The sequence below is a fragment of the Mastigoproctus giganteus genome, chromosome 3, assembly GCF_048544385.1.
Source record: "Mastigoproctus giganteus isolate SK-2022 chromosome 3, ASM4854438v1, whole genome shotgun sequence".
In the NCBI taxonomy this organism is placed as follows: Eukaryota; Metazoa; Arthropoda; class Arachnida; order Uropygi; family Thelyphonidae; genus Mastigoproctus; species Mastigoproctus giganteus.
In genome coordinates this window covers 41,401,184-41,420,040 of record NC_143577.1, presented here as the reverse complement: position 1 = coordinate 41,420,040, position 18,857 = coordinate 41,401,184, and the positions used below count along the sequence as shown (strand labels likewise).

The 18,857-nt window shown below is 36.7% G+C and overlaps 1 protein-coding gene across 1 annotated transcript in view; it reads left to right on the top strand.

Annotated features, from left to right (window-relative positions):
* The window catches only part of LOC150087903 (hemicentin-1-like), a 1,496,027-nt gene that overhangs the window by 1,029,115 nt on the left and 448,055 nt on the right, over positions 1–18,857 (top strand). The window contains exon 54 of the mRNA XM_090369959.1: positions 17,911–18,101. Coding sequence (XP_090226085.1) covers positions 17,911–18,101 — 191 coding nt within the window. The remainder of the gene's footprint in view (positions 1–17,910; positions 18,102–18,857) is intronic.

The window sequence follows — 18,857 nt, the reverse complement described above, 5'->3', positions numbered from 1 at the left end:
GTTTAAAAGTGAGCAGGAAATAATAGAGATATTACAAACAATGAGTGATGTGAAAAAATGGAAGAATGAGGGTGATGTGTGTGCAAATGGCCAGATAGGCAAAAAAAAAGAATTTATGGATAGGAATTGACAGTCCCAAAAGAAGGTCATGAAAGTGACCTAGCAATCATCCCTGGAAAATTTTACACTGATCTTCCAGATATCCATTAGTGTGTCCATGATCTAGGGAACTGCTAGGTATGGATGTTCAAGATAGAGCTGCTTCTTACAATTCTCACAACACCATTGAATACCAGATGTCATTTGCAGTGGTGCCTAGCCCACCATTCTTGGACAATGGAACGGTAGAAATAGGTCCTGGAAATGGAGTGACAAGTCACATTCAATTTATTCAGATCAGATGGTCAGGTGTAGGTGAGAGAAATGCATGAGGAATATCAGCTACCACAATGTTTTGGTAGATGACATTCTACCAATAAATGGATCCTTATCATGATTTGGACTATTCCTTGTAGTGCCAAAAACTATTGATGGCTATAAACTGACATCTTGGACATTGCCATGGTGCATACACTCTGATAGGTTTATGAAAATGGGCCTTCCGCATTCCAGCAAATGATGTACTATCACATACAGTAAGTAGTGTCTTGATTGAAGAAAATTAAATCCAACAACTTGCCTCCTGACCTTTAGTCTAGATCTGAATCCAATCAAGTGCTTTTAGGATGGAGTGGAATGCTGGATCAGGCCGATACATGCCGAGGAACTGTTGACTACACTGGCTGAGGAATAGACACAAATTCTTGCTGGCATCACACTACACAGATGCCTGATTTTTAGAAACTTGGATTTATAGAACTCAAGTCTCTCTTGATAAGAATATCCTCTTGTGCCCACCGAACTGATCCTGTTGCTCTTCTCTGTACCCTTTCCAACAGAGTTATATCCTTCCTAAAATGAGGTTTCCAAACCAGCATTCGGTATTCCAGATGCACTGTGATTCCAGATGTCCAGTGATTCGGTATTCCTGTGGGACCAGAATGCACTCTTCCCACAGGAGCTAGTTGTTGTTGGTGAACCTATTGTCAGAGACATGGGAAATATGTGCAAAAACGATAGGTGGAATAGGATCAGAAGATAATGATGTTATAGAGCAGATGTCATTTTTTAAGGGTAGAAAAGTGATATTGTTATACACATTGGCACTAAGGCCATTAAGAGTAGGAGATTTGCAGTAGAAAAAAAAAGTCACGAATTACAGTTAAATTTGAAAGTGTCTGCACTTCTGCCCAGACACAATAGGAAGGAGTATATGATGAGAACCTTGTCATTCATTTTGGCTCTGGAGAGATTATGCAAGCTCACGGGGTTGAATTTTTCTCAGTGTGGGCTGTACTAGTTAACAGGAGAGACTGCTTCTACAGGGATGGGATACACTTAAATAGAAAGGGTGCGAGAATATTTGCTGATGCTATCGAGGCAGTGTTAGGTGGATCAGAAAACTGCTGACTTTGGAGGATACACATACTAATAAATTAATAATAATTACAGGTAGAGGTGAAAGTAATTCTTGCACTGCTTCTATTGGAACAAGCAGCAGCCTGGTAGGCAAAGTGTTGAGAATTTGAAAGACTTCTGGGAGGCATCACGGAACAAGTAAATACATAGACTGTGTTAGGGTAACTAAGAATAAGAGTAAGAACAGGTGCATTAGGGTCGCTGCAAGTGGGTAGGTGAGGTAAGTGTCACTTATGGACAGCAATTCAGGAGGGTGCCAAAAATTTTTTTTACATATACAAGTTGGACCTCTGTTTAACATTATACTTCTTTAAAACGAAATTTTATGTTTAGCGATATTTTTTGAATTCCCCTTGATAATTACATTTAAAATAGTTTCCGTAGAAAAGAAAATTTCCATATAACGAATGGATTATGAAAGACTTAACTGGAAACGCATTAACAGTTTGCACGTCTGGTGTTCAGGCAATTGAGACAATTAGTGCTTCTACTAAGCACAAATTAAGATTAAAGGGATTACCATTCTGTAACTGAGTAATACTCGTAAAACCTATCCAAGAAGTTGTTCGAAATACCCAGAAGTAATGCTGGTCACCTGATTGGTTAACGTTTATGTGTATTCAACACGGTAGGAAAATAATTCATTTGAAATAAATACAACACATAATATTAAAGACTTCTGTTAATTTTCTTATTATCTGATCTGTGTTCAGTGCCAGATTAAGGTACGAGCTAGCAGGTCTCTTGCCCGGAGCACCAGAAACAGAAGAACAATGAGGCAAAAAAATTATGCATCCTTAGTAAAGGCGCCAAAAAATTTTTCTTCCCAGAGTGCGGAAATACTTTGGTCCATCGCCATCTGTGTTTCATGTTTATATTTCGCAATATTATACTCCAGAACATGGCTACAACCCCGTACTTCAGCGAGAAAGAGTGCAAGAAAACAGAGATAAGACGTGAAGGCAACTCCCATTCACTGGCATCCCCCTCTCCTCTTCGCCCGCATGGCACTGGAGGATGGCACGTGACATCACAATATGTTGGAGCTGAAATGAAGAAAAAGAAATGACAAAGCGGCAATTTTTTTTAACAACTAATAAAAATTACCACCACATATAACCACTGATTCTTCTCACCCGTACATTACTAGACGATTTCACATGCATTAACAATGAGAATTGCTCATACACGTCAACAGAAATGTTTCTTTTTTTTTGTGTGTGTTCTGGGGGCTGCTTTCCCTATACCCACTGCTAATATAAAAAGAACCCGATACTAACAACTCATATGTACAGTTGCTGTGAAAAACATCAAATCATCAAGAAACAACGTGAAAGCAAAACAAAAAAAAAAAAAAAAACTAGCCTCATCAGTCCTAGATGCCAGTACACTTCATCAAACATCCACACTGAAAACATGCATTGCAAAGGTATCAAATTCACACTCATACACCATTCAATTACAATTTTACATCCATCCTTTTGCAAACGGAATAACAATAACACACAATAACTCAGGGCAGCACAGCAGCACAATGACGACTAAATAACAGCAGGTTAATTTTGCATTTCTTAAAATGAGAAGCGAATTTTCATCCAATCAAAGATGCAAAATGAGGTAAATTATGCAATGATCAGCCAATCACAGAACTCAACTGAACAATAACTCCGTTCTTCTGCTACATCTGCAACAGAGATGCCCATGTTCTGGAGTTCATCCAGAATAAATATACACTGGTGTTAAAAGAAAGTGCATCACCACTTAAAATTGTAATTGTCATCCGAATAACGTAACTATATGGCAATATTTCTTACAGATTGCATCACATAAGATTGAAATGCATAGGTGATGACGTAATATTGCATCAGCTGTTACTTTCAGCTATATAAGCACGCTCTGCAAGCGTTGCAGTCATTCCTTGCTTGAGTCAGGATGACAAGTTACATGCAGTTAATGCCACAAAGAAAGAATGCTATTGTTGCTTTACGTGAGGAAGGATGTTCTTCCCATCATATTGCTTATAGAGTTTCTGGGAATCAGTTGACAGTGAGTAGATTTCTTTCCAAACTCAAGAATACTGGTTCTCCTGATAGGAAAAAAGGAACCGGATGCAAACGAGTCTCTACGACAAAACAGGACCGTGTTTTGAAACACTTTTTAGCATTAGTAGAGGCATTTGATGCAAGAGAGCAAGCTTATGCAGCATCAGCCAAAAAAAAAAAAAAAAAAAACCCTTCCACTTCACCCCTCCATTCGTTTGAAATACCTGTCCAGCCTTAAATTTATTTAGGCTATCAACTTCCACAACAAGGGATGGAAGTCTGTTCCACCAACCAACTACCCGCTGGCTAAAGGCAAATTTCTGCACATCTATCCTACATCTGTATTTCCTCAATTTGAATTTATGCCCTCTCAGCTGATTATTCTGAGCAAGAGGCAGTATCCCATCAGCATTGAGCATGCTCAAACCATTCAACACTTTGTACACCTCGATCAGATCACCTTGCCGGTGCCTAGTCTCCAGACACTGTAATTTGCAAATCTTAAGCCTTTCTTCGTAAGAGCAACCCTTCATTCCGTTCACTAACCTTGTTGCCCTTCTCTGTACTCGTTCCAGCAGCTCTACATCCTTCTTGAAACGAGCCCTCCAGACCTGTATACAGTACTCAAGGTGCGGCCTGACCATTGCCTTATACAAGGGAATAATCACCTCCCTATCCCTGCTAGAAAATTCCTGTATATCACTGATAAGACACCATGAGCTACTCTTGCAGCCCATCTGCACTGCTCAGAGAACTTCATATCTGCCTGCACAATTACCCCCAAGTCCTTTTCATTCTCTACCATTGTCAGTGTAGTACCACAGAGTAGATACGTTGCTCTGGGGTTGCTGTTTCCCATGTGTAGTACTTTACATTTGTCAATGTTAAACTTCATTTTCCACCTCTCAGCCCATCTGCTCAACCTTTCCAGATCCTGTTGCAGCAGCATAGCGTCAGTAGCGTCCTTAACAACCCTGCCAACCTTTGTATCGTCTGCAAACTTGGACATTAAGCTTGATATACCATCATCAATATTATTTATAAATACAGAAAACAACAATGGACCCAACACTGAAACCTGAGGGACTCCACTAATAACATTAGTCCACGATGAGCAGTATCCATTAATTACCACTCTCTGTCTTCTGCCACTCAACCATCCCTTTATCCATAGCAACAATTTGCCACCAATGCCAGACTGCTCCAATTTGTGCAGCAGTCTTCCATGTGCAACAGCATCAAAAGCCTTTCTATTATCCAAATATATAATATCAAAGTTATTCTCTGCATCCAATTCTTTTGTGACTACATCATAGTATCCAATCAGATTGGTCAGGCAAGACCTTCCCTTAACAAAACCATGCTGTGTCTGACCTATAACTGAATTCTTGTCAAGATGATCCTGCAGCGCTTCTTTAACCAGTGCTTCCATTAATTTTCCTGGAACAGAAGTTAAACTCACAGGTCTATAATTACTTGTGTCAGCTTTTGATCCTCCTTTGTGAATTGGGGTTACATTTGCACATCTCCAGTCTGTGGGTACCTGCCCTGAGTCCAAGGAAGCTCTCATAATTATGGCTAATGGATTGCTTACTTCCTTTGCTGCCTCCTTTAATATAACAGGATAGATCCCATCCACCCTAGGTGCCTTTCTTGTATTTATCTTCAACAATTTCTCCTCCACTTTACTCTCAATTATTACAAGATCATCTAGCTCACTGCCAGTGTTTACTTCAGCTATGGCATTCCCCTTCTTGAATAACTCCTCATGTGTGAATGTCGATGCAAAATATTGATTTAGTTTGTTAGCTACCTGAGCAGGATCATGAAAAGTTGAACCATCGATATCAAATGGACCAATCTGATTCATCCCCTTCCTTCTAGAGTTTACATAAGTAAAGAACTCCTTGCTGTTTTTCTTTGCATCCCTTGCCAAAGATTTCCCGTAATCGCCTTTGCCTGCCTAACCTCCTCTGTAACTTGGTTACAGATCAACTTATATCTATCATAGGCTTCTGTGTCACATGTTAATTTATATGTATCCCATGCATTTTTCTTCTCTGCCATATGTCTCATTAGTTCATCTGACATCCATTTAGGCCTGAACCTTGAACAATATTTCTTAGTTGGTATGTAAAGCCTAGTAGCTTCCAAGATAAATTCTTTGAATGCTTCTCATTTTGAGTTTGCTGTTCGTAACATCATCAGTTGATCCCACTGTATAGAATTTAAATACTGTCTCAGTCCATCGTAGTCGCCTTTACGAAAGCAATAACCCTTCCCTTTACCCCTGATGGTAGTTACCTCTTTGAGTAAATCCCACTTCAGCACACTGTGATCACTGCCACCTAGTGGTTCCTGTATCTGCAGATTCTTAATGCATGAAGAATCACTACTGATAATCAAATCAAGAGTATTGCTCCCTCTAGTTGCCTCCCGAACATGCTGATGTAGAAAACAATCATCCAATAAATCCACAAAAGCCCTGCTAGTGTGTGAGTAACCAGCCCCCAAATTCCAGTCAATATCTGGGAAATTAAAATCTCCCATTATAAGACTCTCTGATTTACTGGCCCACTTTATTTCCCTGTACAGTTTCTTATTATACTCATCAGAGTCATTAGGCCTATAGCACACTCCTACTCTCAAATTTGATCTCCCAATGCTTATGTCACACCAAACTGACTCGACACTGCACTGTCCAGCGATGTTGACTGCCTTCAGTTCCTTGGAGTTGGTGTTTCTTAACTAATAGCATATTCTTTCCTATCCTGTCTATCCTTTCTGTAGATGTTGTACTCCCCAAATTCCATTTCTGCATTACTTATACCTGTGTGACACCATGTATCTGATATCCCAACAATATCTGCCTTTGATGCTTTGAGCAATACCTCATATTCATAAAATTTATTTACCAAACTCCTAGCATTGGTGTACACGCAAGTATACATGCACCTGTTCTTTTTCTTAGCTACCCTAACACAACCCATGTGTTTACGTGTACCCCAATGACTCACAGCAGTCTCTGAAATATCCTGCATCTTATTTTGCAAGCTGCTGCTCATTCCAATAGAAGCAGTGCAAGAATCACTTTCACCTCTGCCAGTGGCTACTGTTAATCTATTAGTTCTTTTATCCCCCGAATCTAGCAGTTTTCCGACCCACCTAACACTGCCTCGATAGCATCAGCAAACATTCTTGCACCCTTTCTATTTAAGTGTATCCCATCCCTGTAGAAGCAGTCTCTCCTGTTAACAAGTACAGACCAGGCTGAAAAAAATTCTACCCCTTGAGCCTTGCACAATCTTTCCAGGGCCGAATTGATCGACAGGGCTCTCATCATATACTCCCTCCTATCGTGTCTGGGCAGAATTGCAGACACTTTCAAATTCACCCCTAATTCACGGCTTTTTTTCAACAGTGACCTGTACTTGTTAAGTAATTCCGCCGGTCTCCTACTCTTAATATCATTAGTGCCAACGTGTACAACTATATCACCCTTTTGTGCCCTTAAACCTTATAAACCTTAAAAACACTTGTACCTTAAAAACCGTACTTCTTTGTCTGAGCTGAAAAGAGAATGGGAAGAACATACAGGAGTGGTAGTAAGTGCAGTAGCAGTCAGACGACACCTCTTCAAAAATGGACTTGTAGCCCGTCGTTCTAAGAAGAAGCCCCTCCTCACACAAAAAATGAAAAACGCCTGATTAATTTGGTGCAAGGAGCATGTCAAATGGACCCCCGAGCAGTGGAAGTCAATTAATTTCTCAGATGAGAAGAAATTCAACCTGCATGGCTTTAATGGGAGACAAACGATTCATCGTAGATGTGGTGAAGAATACCATCCAGACTGTATGGTGTCTATAGTGAAATTCCCTACCAGCCAAATGATATGGGGGTGCATTTCGCATCGCGGAATAAGTCACGTGTAGTTTATAACAGGTTCTGTGAATGCCAATGGATACCTGGCTATATTGGAAGGCAAATTGCTGCCAACCATTAGAGACCATTTCAACCTGCTAACTAACCGCATCTTTGAGGACGACTCTGCTCCTTGTCATTGGGCGAAAGTGTAAGTAAGCACTTCTGTAGTTACTTTAGCTTCATTTCTGCATTAGAGGTTCGACAGTAATGTGTTTACATTTGTTACAGGTGAAAAATGGTTGCAAGAATGGTCCATTACAACTCTTAGCTGGCCAGGAAACAGACCAGACCTGAATCCTATAGAGAACTATTGGCATTGTGTGGAATCTGCAGTTGTCAGAAAGAAACCAAAGACCCTTTGTGAACTTCAGGAAGCCATAATCCATGTTTGGAATCACAAACTATCAGTTGATTATCTTCAGAAATTGATCTTGTCAATGCCTCAATGGTGTGCTGCTGTCATCAGGGCCAGAGGCGGTTCAACTAAATATTAGTTTGCACCTGGTGAACTTTTCATTTTGTTTTCCATTTAAAATGATAAACTGAAGCAAATTGAGGGCTTCTGATAACATTTCAGCCATAATTGTCGTGTTTTCCGTAACTGTTGTATAAAGTTGCAAATGCTCATTTTGGAATATTTTGAGAGCACCCATTAAATATTACTTAGCTTTGCCTTAATTATTAATAAATATCTTTTGTTTATATTTCTATTTGTGATGCTAGTCATTAATGTAACATAACCATCGCAAAAAATGGTTAGAAATGTGAAATTCCTAGGTGATGCACTTTCTATGAACACCAGTGTATATGATACTATTTTTAGCAAGGCAATGTATAGCATTCAGGGGATCATCAAAATATTTATATCAAGATAACAATGGTAACTTTTTTAAAACTTTCTGAAACAATTGCTAAATTTGATTTAGTTATGGCAGAACATATTCGCCATATTCAGAAATCTGAATCGAAAAATATTGTGCATTATTTGGGTGTTCAAATACAAAATTAAATTATTGAAATAATTTCACAAAATATTACACATAAAATACTATTAACGACTGGAGAAGCTAGTCATTTCTAGTATTTTGCTATAATCACTGAAGATGAAAATAAAAATATGGATACAAGGAATCATGCCAAATCAATATCATGCCTTAAATGTAACACCTTATAAGTTTCTTTGTTCGGTTATAATTTGACATGATATTTTAAATAAAATTAATCCGATAAGTAAAATGCTCCAAAAAAAAACAGGAGAAAGAAAAAAAAAAGGATTCTGATATATATGAAGCTCTTGAATGTCTACAAAATATCATGGGATATTTGAAAGAAAATAGAACAGAGGAAGCAGTCCAAAAATTCTCGATTCTGCTAATAATATGGCTACTATCACTGGCATTGAAGTTTCCTTTCCAGAAGTAAGCACTGTAGGGAAATGACTGAAAGCACATCATTTTGATTTCATAATTGAAGTAGAGATGAAGCTACTCAGAATCTGCAACAAAATTTCAAAATTAATTTTTTTCTTTCAAATTACAAACACAACAATTTTCTTGTTAACTGATAGGTTTACAAATATAAAAGAACGTGCATATTTAAAATGTTTTATAATATTTCTGAATTAAAAAATGGTCAGGTGATGATTTTTAAATCATTGCAAAGATTTACATATTAAGTTAAGTGACATTGATGGTAATGAGTCCGATATTGATGGTTTAGCATTATCTGAAGAACTTATAGTACTTCAGATTTATATTAAAGACGATATTACTCCTTTTAAAGTGTTACAATATATTTTTAAAAACGATTTTATAGATACTTTTCCAAATGTAGCAGTTGCATTAGGGATTTTTCTAACTTTGTCAGTTTCAGTTGCCTCAGATGAACGGATTTTTCAAAATTAATCAAAAAATTATTTACTATTGAAAATGTCTCAACAACGATTCTTTAATTTGGCAATAATTTCAATAGAAAATTATCTTTTGGAACAAATAAACCTAAATGAAATAATAAATTCGCATCTCTTAAAACAAGGAAATATAAATTTGTATAAATTTCCTTTTATTTTATTATTGTATGATTACATTGATTTAGAATTTGAAGTTTATTTTCCGAATGATTATGTTATTTTTGTTTATTGTTTCATTATATTATATGTGAGATATGTTGTAATTCTTTTCTTTTTCAATAAATTAATAAAGGTTTACAAATATGAAAGAACATGTAGAAATATTTAAAATGTTTTATAATATTTCTGCACCTTATTTTATTTTTTAATCCAAATATTTTCAGGCAGCAAATTTGATTTCGCTTACTGGCGGAAAATAGGGTCGTAGCAGCGGCCCTGAGGTACATGTATATTTGCATGCACACCAATGCTAGGATCATAGTAAATAAATTTAATATGCTCCTATCCTAATAAATATTAACTAAGAAATACTATTCAAGGTTTAGGCCTAAATGGATGTCAAATGAACAGTTGAGACTTGTGGCAGAGAAAAAAAATGCATGGAATGCATATAAATGATCAGGTGACCAAGAAGCCAATGGTAGATATAATCTAGTCTGTAATCAAGTCACAAAAGAGGTTAGGCTAGGCAAGAGAAGGCACATTACGAGAAATCTTTTGCAAAGAATGCAAAGAAAAACAGCAAAGGCTTCTTTAATTATGTAAACTATTGAAGAAAGGGGATGAATCAGATTGGACCACTTGATATCAATGGTTTGACTGTTGATCATCCTGCTCAGGTAGGATGATCAACGGCTGACAAACTAAATGAGTATTTTGCATCTGCATTCACACACGAGGCATTCTCTAGGGAAGTGGAGGCGAGAAGTTTATCAAACTCTAACAGGGAGCTAAATGATTTTGTAATAACTGAGAGGAAATTGGTAGAGAAATTGTTGAAGTTAAACACCTTGGTCATACTGCAGTTCTATTGGTCTGTCCCTAGGTTACCAGAGACTACTGTAACTGTGTTATAAATAGAAAGGCAAAAGGCAAATAAACTAAAAGTAAGCAAAAGAAGACAGCAGAGGAAGAAGAATAAATATTATAAAGGATGTAACAAAATTAAAATTTAAAAATAATAAGGCAAGTGCAATGCACACATTGCATGCACATGTGATATAATGTAAATATAGATATTTTTAATTGTGATATAAATTATTCTATTAGCAATTGCTAATGCTACTGCAAAAATCGAGTATTGCATGATCGTAGCACTTATCAATTTGGAAAGACAGTAATTAGTTTTATATATTTTTATATATGTATAATTTGATTAATCTAGTTTTGTCTTATTTAACACATAGATTCATGTCATTACTTGTAATCATAATCCTATATGGCAGTATCAATTATATTACTTTATAGCTGGTGATATACTCAACTGTACGTGTATCAAATTTTGGAACTGATAGCTTTTTCCACAATGGTATTAAGTGCATGTGTATATATATAATCATCATCATCCAGTAATTCAGTCTTGTGACTGATCCTTCCTGCAATGAGCTGTCTCCGCCTCTCTCTCTCTCTCTCTCTCTCTTCGAAGTCCTGCTTTTTTGGTCTTCCCCTTGGGCACTTACCCTCTACACTCCCTTCAATGGCCTCCAGAAGCAAATGACCATGTAGAATCACGTGTCCCACTCATTTGAGTCTGGTTGATCTAATTCTATCTAGTAATTTTCTTTGTCCTTGGATCCATCTTAATACTTCCTCGTTTGACACTTTATCAGGCCATTTAATTTTTTCCATCCTGTGCTAGCACCACATCTCGAAGGCCTCGAGTCTCTTTTTGTCTCTCTTTGTAAGAATCCACGTCTCGGCTAAATATAGCGCCACCAACCAGATATATGTCATTATTATCTTCTTCCTAATTTCCTGTGACATCTTCTGTGTTATCAATGACAGTTTATTCTTGAAAGATTGTTTTGTCATTGCAATTCTAGTTTGAATCTCTGTTTGACCCAAAATGTCATATGTAAATATCTGTCCCAGATACCTAAAATAACTTACCTGTTCTACTCTTTTTCCATCAATCTCAATTTGGAAGAAAATTGGCCTTCTATCAATCATCATTGCTTTTGTTTTCTTCACCTTTATCCTCATTCCATACTTTAGGTGATTTCTTATTTAGTCATGTGATCATTTTTTGTAGCATAGCTAGGCAACCTGCTTAGAATGGCCTGATCATCTGCAGACTTAATAGCCTGTATGTTCTTTCCTCCTATTTTAACCCCCACTTCTTACTCTCAAGTGTCTCCTTTATTATCAGTTTGGCAAAACCATTGAACAATCCAGGTGAAAGCAGGCATCCCTGCCGTACACCCTTTTTAACTTTAGCTTTTTCAGTCAGCTCTCCTCTCATTCTTATCCTTGCATTTTGTCTTCTATATAAGTCAAAAATCAGTCCAACAATCTTCTTGTATCCAATTTTCTCAAGAAATGGAAACAGTTCTCTCCAGATCACTCCATTGATGGCTTCTCATAATCCACAGAACACACATAAAGGTTTCTTTTCTTGTTATACATTTTCTCACCCAACACTCTCAAAGTTCCAATCACATCTCTTGTCAAACTGCTTCTGCGAAAGCCACATTGTGATTCATCCAGATATTGTTCAATATGTTTCTCAATACAAACTTTTAAAACTTTCAGCAGAATCGTGGGTGCATGAGTAATAATAGTTCTATTGTCTTGGCATACTGTTGGTGTCTCTTTTTGGGTATGGAGATTATGATTGATGTGCAGAATTCCTCTCACCACCATTCTTCCCTGTGCATCTTCTTTATCAAATTAAATAAAGATTCCTTCATATTTTCTCCATTGTATTTTAAGCTCTGCAGGTAAGTTGTCGATTCCTGGTGCTTTGTTATTGCTAAGAGACTTTAAGGCTGCATTGAATTCTTCTTTAGATATTTCTTCCTCCATGTTGTCTTGTTCTTCTAATGCCGTATTCCTCCATGTGTATATGCTTGAATCATCATAGAGTTCTTCTACACTATCTCCTCCAGCTTTCCTTTTGTTCTTTGAAATTCAGTACTGTCATTCCCTTTTCTTCCTGTATTGCTCTCATTTGCATTCTTCTACACTTTCTCATTAGCTCTCTGATTTTTCTATGTGACAGGTCCATCTGTTCTTGTTGTTCAAGCGTTTCAATATCTTGGCAGATTTCTGCCCACTATTGTTTTTTTGCCTTCCTACATTCTCCATCAAATTTAATTCTTCAATCTTTGATATTTCCTTTGATCCTCTTCATTATTTCAGCCTTTCAGTCTTCTCCTCTGATCCATTTTCTGCAGAATAACGTTGAGTGATCCAAGGCTTCCTCCTAATTTTTTCACTCTTTTTTTTTCACCCAGTACCCCCGATGCAGATCTACATGTCTTCTCCTTGATTAATGACCAATTTTGCTCTAAATCATATGTTGTCCCTCAATAACAATATCATTGGTCAGGTCTTGATATACATTTTTTTTGTTCTCTCCTCTCTGAATTTCTCAATGTTCCATCTCATGAACTGTTTTCTTTTATTTAAGTGTTCAATTTTAGTTCCACATTCATCTTCACAAGTGAGTGGACTGAATCACCGTCCACTGGCAGAAAGGACATTGCTTTCTTCACTTGGTTATGGTATCTCTGTATTACTAAAATATAATCTATTTGATACCTTTGTCAGTTACCAAGATTCTTCCAAGTATATCTTAGGTGTGGTGGAGCTTTGAACCACGTATTTGCTACCATTCGTCTCTCTTCTTTATAAAACTCCACTAAGTGTTGTCCTCTGGTGTTTCTCACTCCTAGCACAAATTCCCCCACAGTCTTTTCTTCCCATCTTTCTCCAAACACCGCATTCCAGTCCTCCATAATTATCTCATTGTCCCTTGATCTAGTTTTCCATATTAATTCTTCCAACCATTCATAGGGGATGAATCAGGTTGGTCCACTTGATATTGATGGTTCAGCTGTTGATGATCCTGCTCGGGTAGCTAACAAACTGAATAAGTATTTTGCATCTACAATCACACATGAGGAGTTATTCAAGGAGGTAAATGCCACAAGTTTATCAAACTGTAAGAGGGAGCTAAGTGATTTTGTAATAACTGAGAGCAAAGTGGAGAAGAAATTGTTGAAGATAAACATAAAAAAGGCACCTGGGGTGGATGGGATCTATCCAGTTATATTAAAGGAGGCAGCAAAGGAAGTATGCAAACCCTTAGCCATAATTATGAGAGCTTCCTTGGACTCAGGGGAGATACCCACAGACTGAAGATGTGCAAATGTGAGTCCAATTCACAAAGGAGGATTGAAGGGTGACACAAGTAATTACAGACCCTGTTAGTTTAACTTCTGTTCCTGGAAAATTAATGGAGGCACTGGTTAAAGAAGCACTGCAGTATCATTTAGATCATCTTGAGAGGGCACTCTGGTCGCAGAAGAGAACAGTCGGTGGATTTTTGGCTGCTGTAAAGGGATAAGTATTTTTCGTTAATTAACATAGTACATTGTTTTACAGAGATATTAAATAGGTTTCGTAGTGTTCGTTAACTTCTTATTTTGAATGTAACCAGCAATTTTTGGTAGTTACAACTCCTGGTGGTGGTGCCAATATTGTTGAACTTTTTTTTTTTTTTTTTTTTGTTAGTTGTTGGCGCATCGGCTTCTGTGGCCATAATGCACCTCCTAAGGTTTTTTGCAGTACTTTGATCCAAGCATGAGGCGGGATTCGAACCCATGACCTTTGGGTTGCCAAGTAGGCACTTTACCCACCTGGCTAGCCCGGTTGGCTATTGTTGAACTAACCGCCATATTGTAGTCGATAAGAAATAGCATAATGTATATATATCTCGAACTGATAGCATACAGTATAGAGTAAAACTAGATGGCATTATACAAAGCACTGTATTAGGAATCTCTTGGCTTATTATAGTATTATCAATTAATCAGAAATATTATTAATCTTATTAAATATTATTGTTAATTAAATTGTATTTAAACAGAAATCATGATCCAGACTAGAGCTGCAAAGCAAAGATCACAGACTAGCGAGAGTGCTGTGACTCAGAGGAGAAACAAAGGGGGGCGATTCTCCAATCATCACAGTCTCAAAAAATGTGCGAAATGTGAAATATTTGCTGACCTTTCTAAAACAGGACATGATCTAGCCAAGGAGGATGCCTTTGTGTTTGCGAGGTGTCTAGAGTGTCACAAAATTAGGCACCAACTCAGCATTCTGATGGGCATCTATGAGAGCTTGAGGTGTAGGGTAAATGCCGTCGAAGAAATTAATATGAGGGGCCCATCAAGCTCTCAGCTGCCCAGCTCAACAACAGAGATCAATCCTGTGCATCAGATAACACATAGAGAATCTGCAAGGCAGAATGCACTGGTCCCAAAGGAACTAGTTATTGTTGGTGACTCTACTGTCAGGGAGACGGGGAATATACTATGCAAGAAGGATAGGCGGAACAGGACCAGGGTATGTCTGCCAGGGACAAAAGTTTATGACATTGTAGAGCAGATACCATCTTCTAAGGGCACAAAAGGGGATATTATTGTACACATTGGAACTAATGACATTAAGAGTAAGAGATCTGCAGATTTACTCAACAAGTACAGGTTAATGGTTGAAAAAAAGTCACGAGTTAAGGTTGAATGTGAAAGTGTCTGCAATTCTGCCCAGGGACGGACGATAGGAGGGAGTATATGATGAGAGCCTTGTCAATCAATTCAGCCATGGAGAGATTGTGCAAGGTTCAAGGGGTAGAATTTTTTCAGCCTGATCTGTGCTTGTTGACAGGAGAGACTGCTTCTACAGGGATGGGGTACACTTAAATAGAAAGGGTGGAAATTTTTTTCTGATGCTGTCGAGGCAGTATTAGGTGGGTCAGAAAACTGCTAGCTTGGGGGGATAGATAGACTAAATTGTTAATAGTGGCTGCAGGCAGAGGCAAAATTTATTCTTGCAGTGCTTCTATTAGAATTAGCGCAGCCTGGAAAGCAAGATGCAGGGGATTTCAGAGACTGCTGGGAGTCATTGTGGTACAAGTAAACACATGGGCTGTATTAGGGTAACTAAGAGTAGGAATAGGTGCATGTATACTTGCATGAACACCAATGCTAGGAGTATAGTTAATAAATTTGATGAGTTTGAAGTGCTAGTCAAGACATCAAAGGCAGATATTGTTGGGATATGAGAGACGTGGTGTCACACAGATATAAGCAGTGCAGAATTGGAATTCAGGGAGTACAATGTGTACAGGAAGGATATACAGGACAGGAACGGAGGAGGGGTTATGCTGTTAGTTAAGAAACACATAAAAATCTAAGGAAGTGCATCCAAATGATATAGATGAACAGTGCACCGTTGAGTCAGTTTGGTGTGATATAAGCACTGGGAAAGGAAAAATGAGGGTAGGTGCGTGTTATAGGCCTAATGAATCTGATGAGTATAATGAGCAATTGTGCAGAGAAATAGAGTGGGCCAGTAAATCAGAATGTCTTATGATGGGTGATTTTAACTTTCCAGATATTGACTGAAACTTGTGGATTGGTCACTCGCACACTAGTAAGACTTTTGTGGATTTATTGGATGACTCTTTTCTACAGCAACATGTTTGAGAGGCAACCAGAGGAAGTAACACTCTTGATCTGATTATCAGCAGTGATTATTCATGCATTACATTAAGAATTTGCAGTTAAAGGAACTACTGGGTGACAGTGATCACAATGTACTGATGTGGGAATTACTTAAAGATGTAACTATCATCAAGGCTAAAGGGAAGGGCTTTTGCTTTCATAAAGGTGACTACAGGGGTCTCATACAGTTTTTAAATTCTGTACAATGGGATCAACTGATGATGTTACCAATGTTGAATTCTAAATGGGAAGCCTTCAGGCCTCCCATTTAGAATGAAAAGCCTAGTAGCCTCCTTAATTTTGGAGGCTACTAGACTTTTCATTCCAACTAAGAAATACTGTTCAAGATTTATGCCTAAATGAATGTCAGATGAATTAATGAGGCTCGTGATAGAGAAGAAAATGTATGGGATGCATATAAAGTATCAGGTAACGCAGAACCGTATGGCAGATATAAAGTCTGTTTCCAAATTCAATAATTTGGAACAAGCACATGGTATAGGGTGAGGTTTTAAATTGAGGATATGGAAGGGGAAAAGGAGTATTTAAATAAATAAAGATGAAAAATGTTTCCCTTCCATATTCTCAATTTAATATCTCATTTAAATCCTACACTAAACTCTACATATATTTATATAAAACACTTTTTCCCATTCTGTAAACACTTACCCATATTTTATTCTAACTTGATCTTTATTTTTACCTTAATCATTGACACTGCATTGGGACTACCTTGTCCATACTGTATAAGAATGTGCTAATTACATTTTTGTTGCTTTTTTGGCCTTTCACCTTTCTTCTACTATTATGGGTATAGAAATGCAGTTCCTGATACATGGTCAGGTATAGTCCCCTGATGAAATACCTGATCGTGTATCAATATTTGCTTCAGCTGACATCAGATCCTTCACATTTGCCTTACCTGTATTCAACTTTTATCTAAATATGTTTTCTCCCATATCTGATGACAGCTGTACCACTTTTTATTTTGTTTTATTTTTATTTTTGTTTTATTTGTATTTTACTGTATTATTAATTTTACTTTACAATTCACCTACCTTCTATTGGCTTTGTAATTCAGCCCATAATTTTCTTAATTCATCATAACTTTTAGGATATTAACATTCTTTCACCTTTTATATATCCACTATACTTTCTTTACTACTATCCTCACCCTTCTAGTTATTGGCATTTTGTGTAAATATCACATCTATCTATGCATACTTTATTCAATATATTAATAACAAACTTATATATATAACAATTTTTTAGTTAATTATAATACCAACTAGATAAATTGGATAATTTAGCATAAAAGTATTAGGGGTGAAAACTATACTCATTAGTTCAAAGGGCCAAGTTTAGGTAACCTAAGTTGAGCTTCTTTGCTGTACCCTATAAATAACCAGATATAATAAAATAAAATGAAATAGTAAAATTAAAATGATAATATACTGAGTGGAGCTAGCCCTAGTTAATGTTCCATTCAATGTATCCATATATCTATAATTAGCTGTATTATCATTTTAATTTTACTATTTCATTTGAACTAATGAGTATAAATTTTCACCCTTAATACTTTTATGCTAAATTCTCCAATTTATCTAGTTGGTATTATAATTAACTTAAAAAATGTTATATACAGACAGATGTAATGTACAATCATAAATTTGATGCCATTAATCTGTTCTGCCATTCTTTCTCTTTTTCTGTTTCTTATATTCTTTTACATAACTTCATATATATATATATATTTATTATTATTTTTTTTGTATATGTTTTGCAGTACCTCCAACTATTCAGTCAGATCATTCCCAAAATATTATAACTCTCAAAGGTAGTAACATAAAATTGGATTGTCAAGCTACAGGATTTCCTTTACCTAATATTACTTGGTTGCATAATGGTGACACTATTCATTCTACATCAAGAATTGAATTACATCCATATGGAAACATTATTATAAAAGAAGTAGAAGTATGTATATTTTCTTACTTTAGCAAAAATGAATGATTTAGTTTAAATACAGATTTTCAACATTTGTTCTGTATAGAGCAGTATTTCCCAACCTGTGTGCTGCGAGTATGCTTCAAGTGTGCTGTGTAAAATGCAAATTAAAAAATATATTAATAAATCCAAGTTTTATAATAAAAATTAATTCAAAGAAAAAAATTTGTTTATTTATGCTGTGCCGATCCGAGCGCCTTCCGGCAATCAATGTGACATCATATTTTGATTCCTACTACTAGATCTGTTCATCTATACTACACAATTAATAAGTGTATTATTAAATATATCCAACAGAAATAACTTCCTGTGAGTCAATACATGAATATAGTAGTGATTGTACTGTGTAGTGTGCCGCAAAATTTTAGCATCTTTAAAAATGTGCTGCAGCAACAAAAAGGTTGAGAAACACTGGTATAGAGAATTCTAGATAAATTTTTTGTAAAGCATTCACTGAACGTTTAAACTATTGTTTCAGTAATAGTAGTAGTAGTAGTAGTGGCATGTGATGCAAGAAAGCAAGTGTATGAACTTATGCAGCATCAGCCAAAAAAAAAAAAAAATCACACCATTCCCTCCAGATGCCTGTCCAGTTCCTCCTTAAATTTATTCAACCTATCAACTTCCACAATGACAGATGGAAGTTTGTTCCAGCAATTAACCACCCGCTGGCTGAAGGCAAATTTCCGCACATCTATTCTACATCTGTCCTTTCTTAATTTGAAT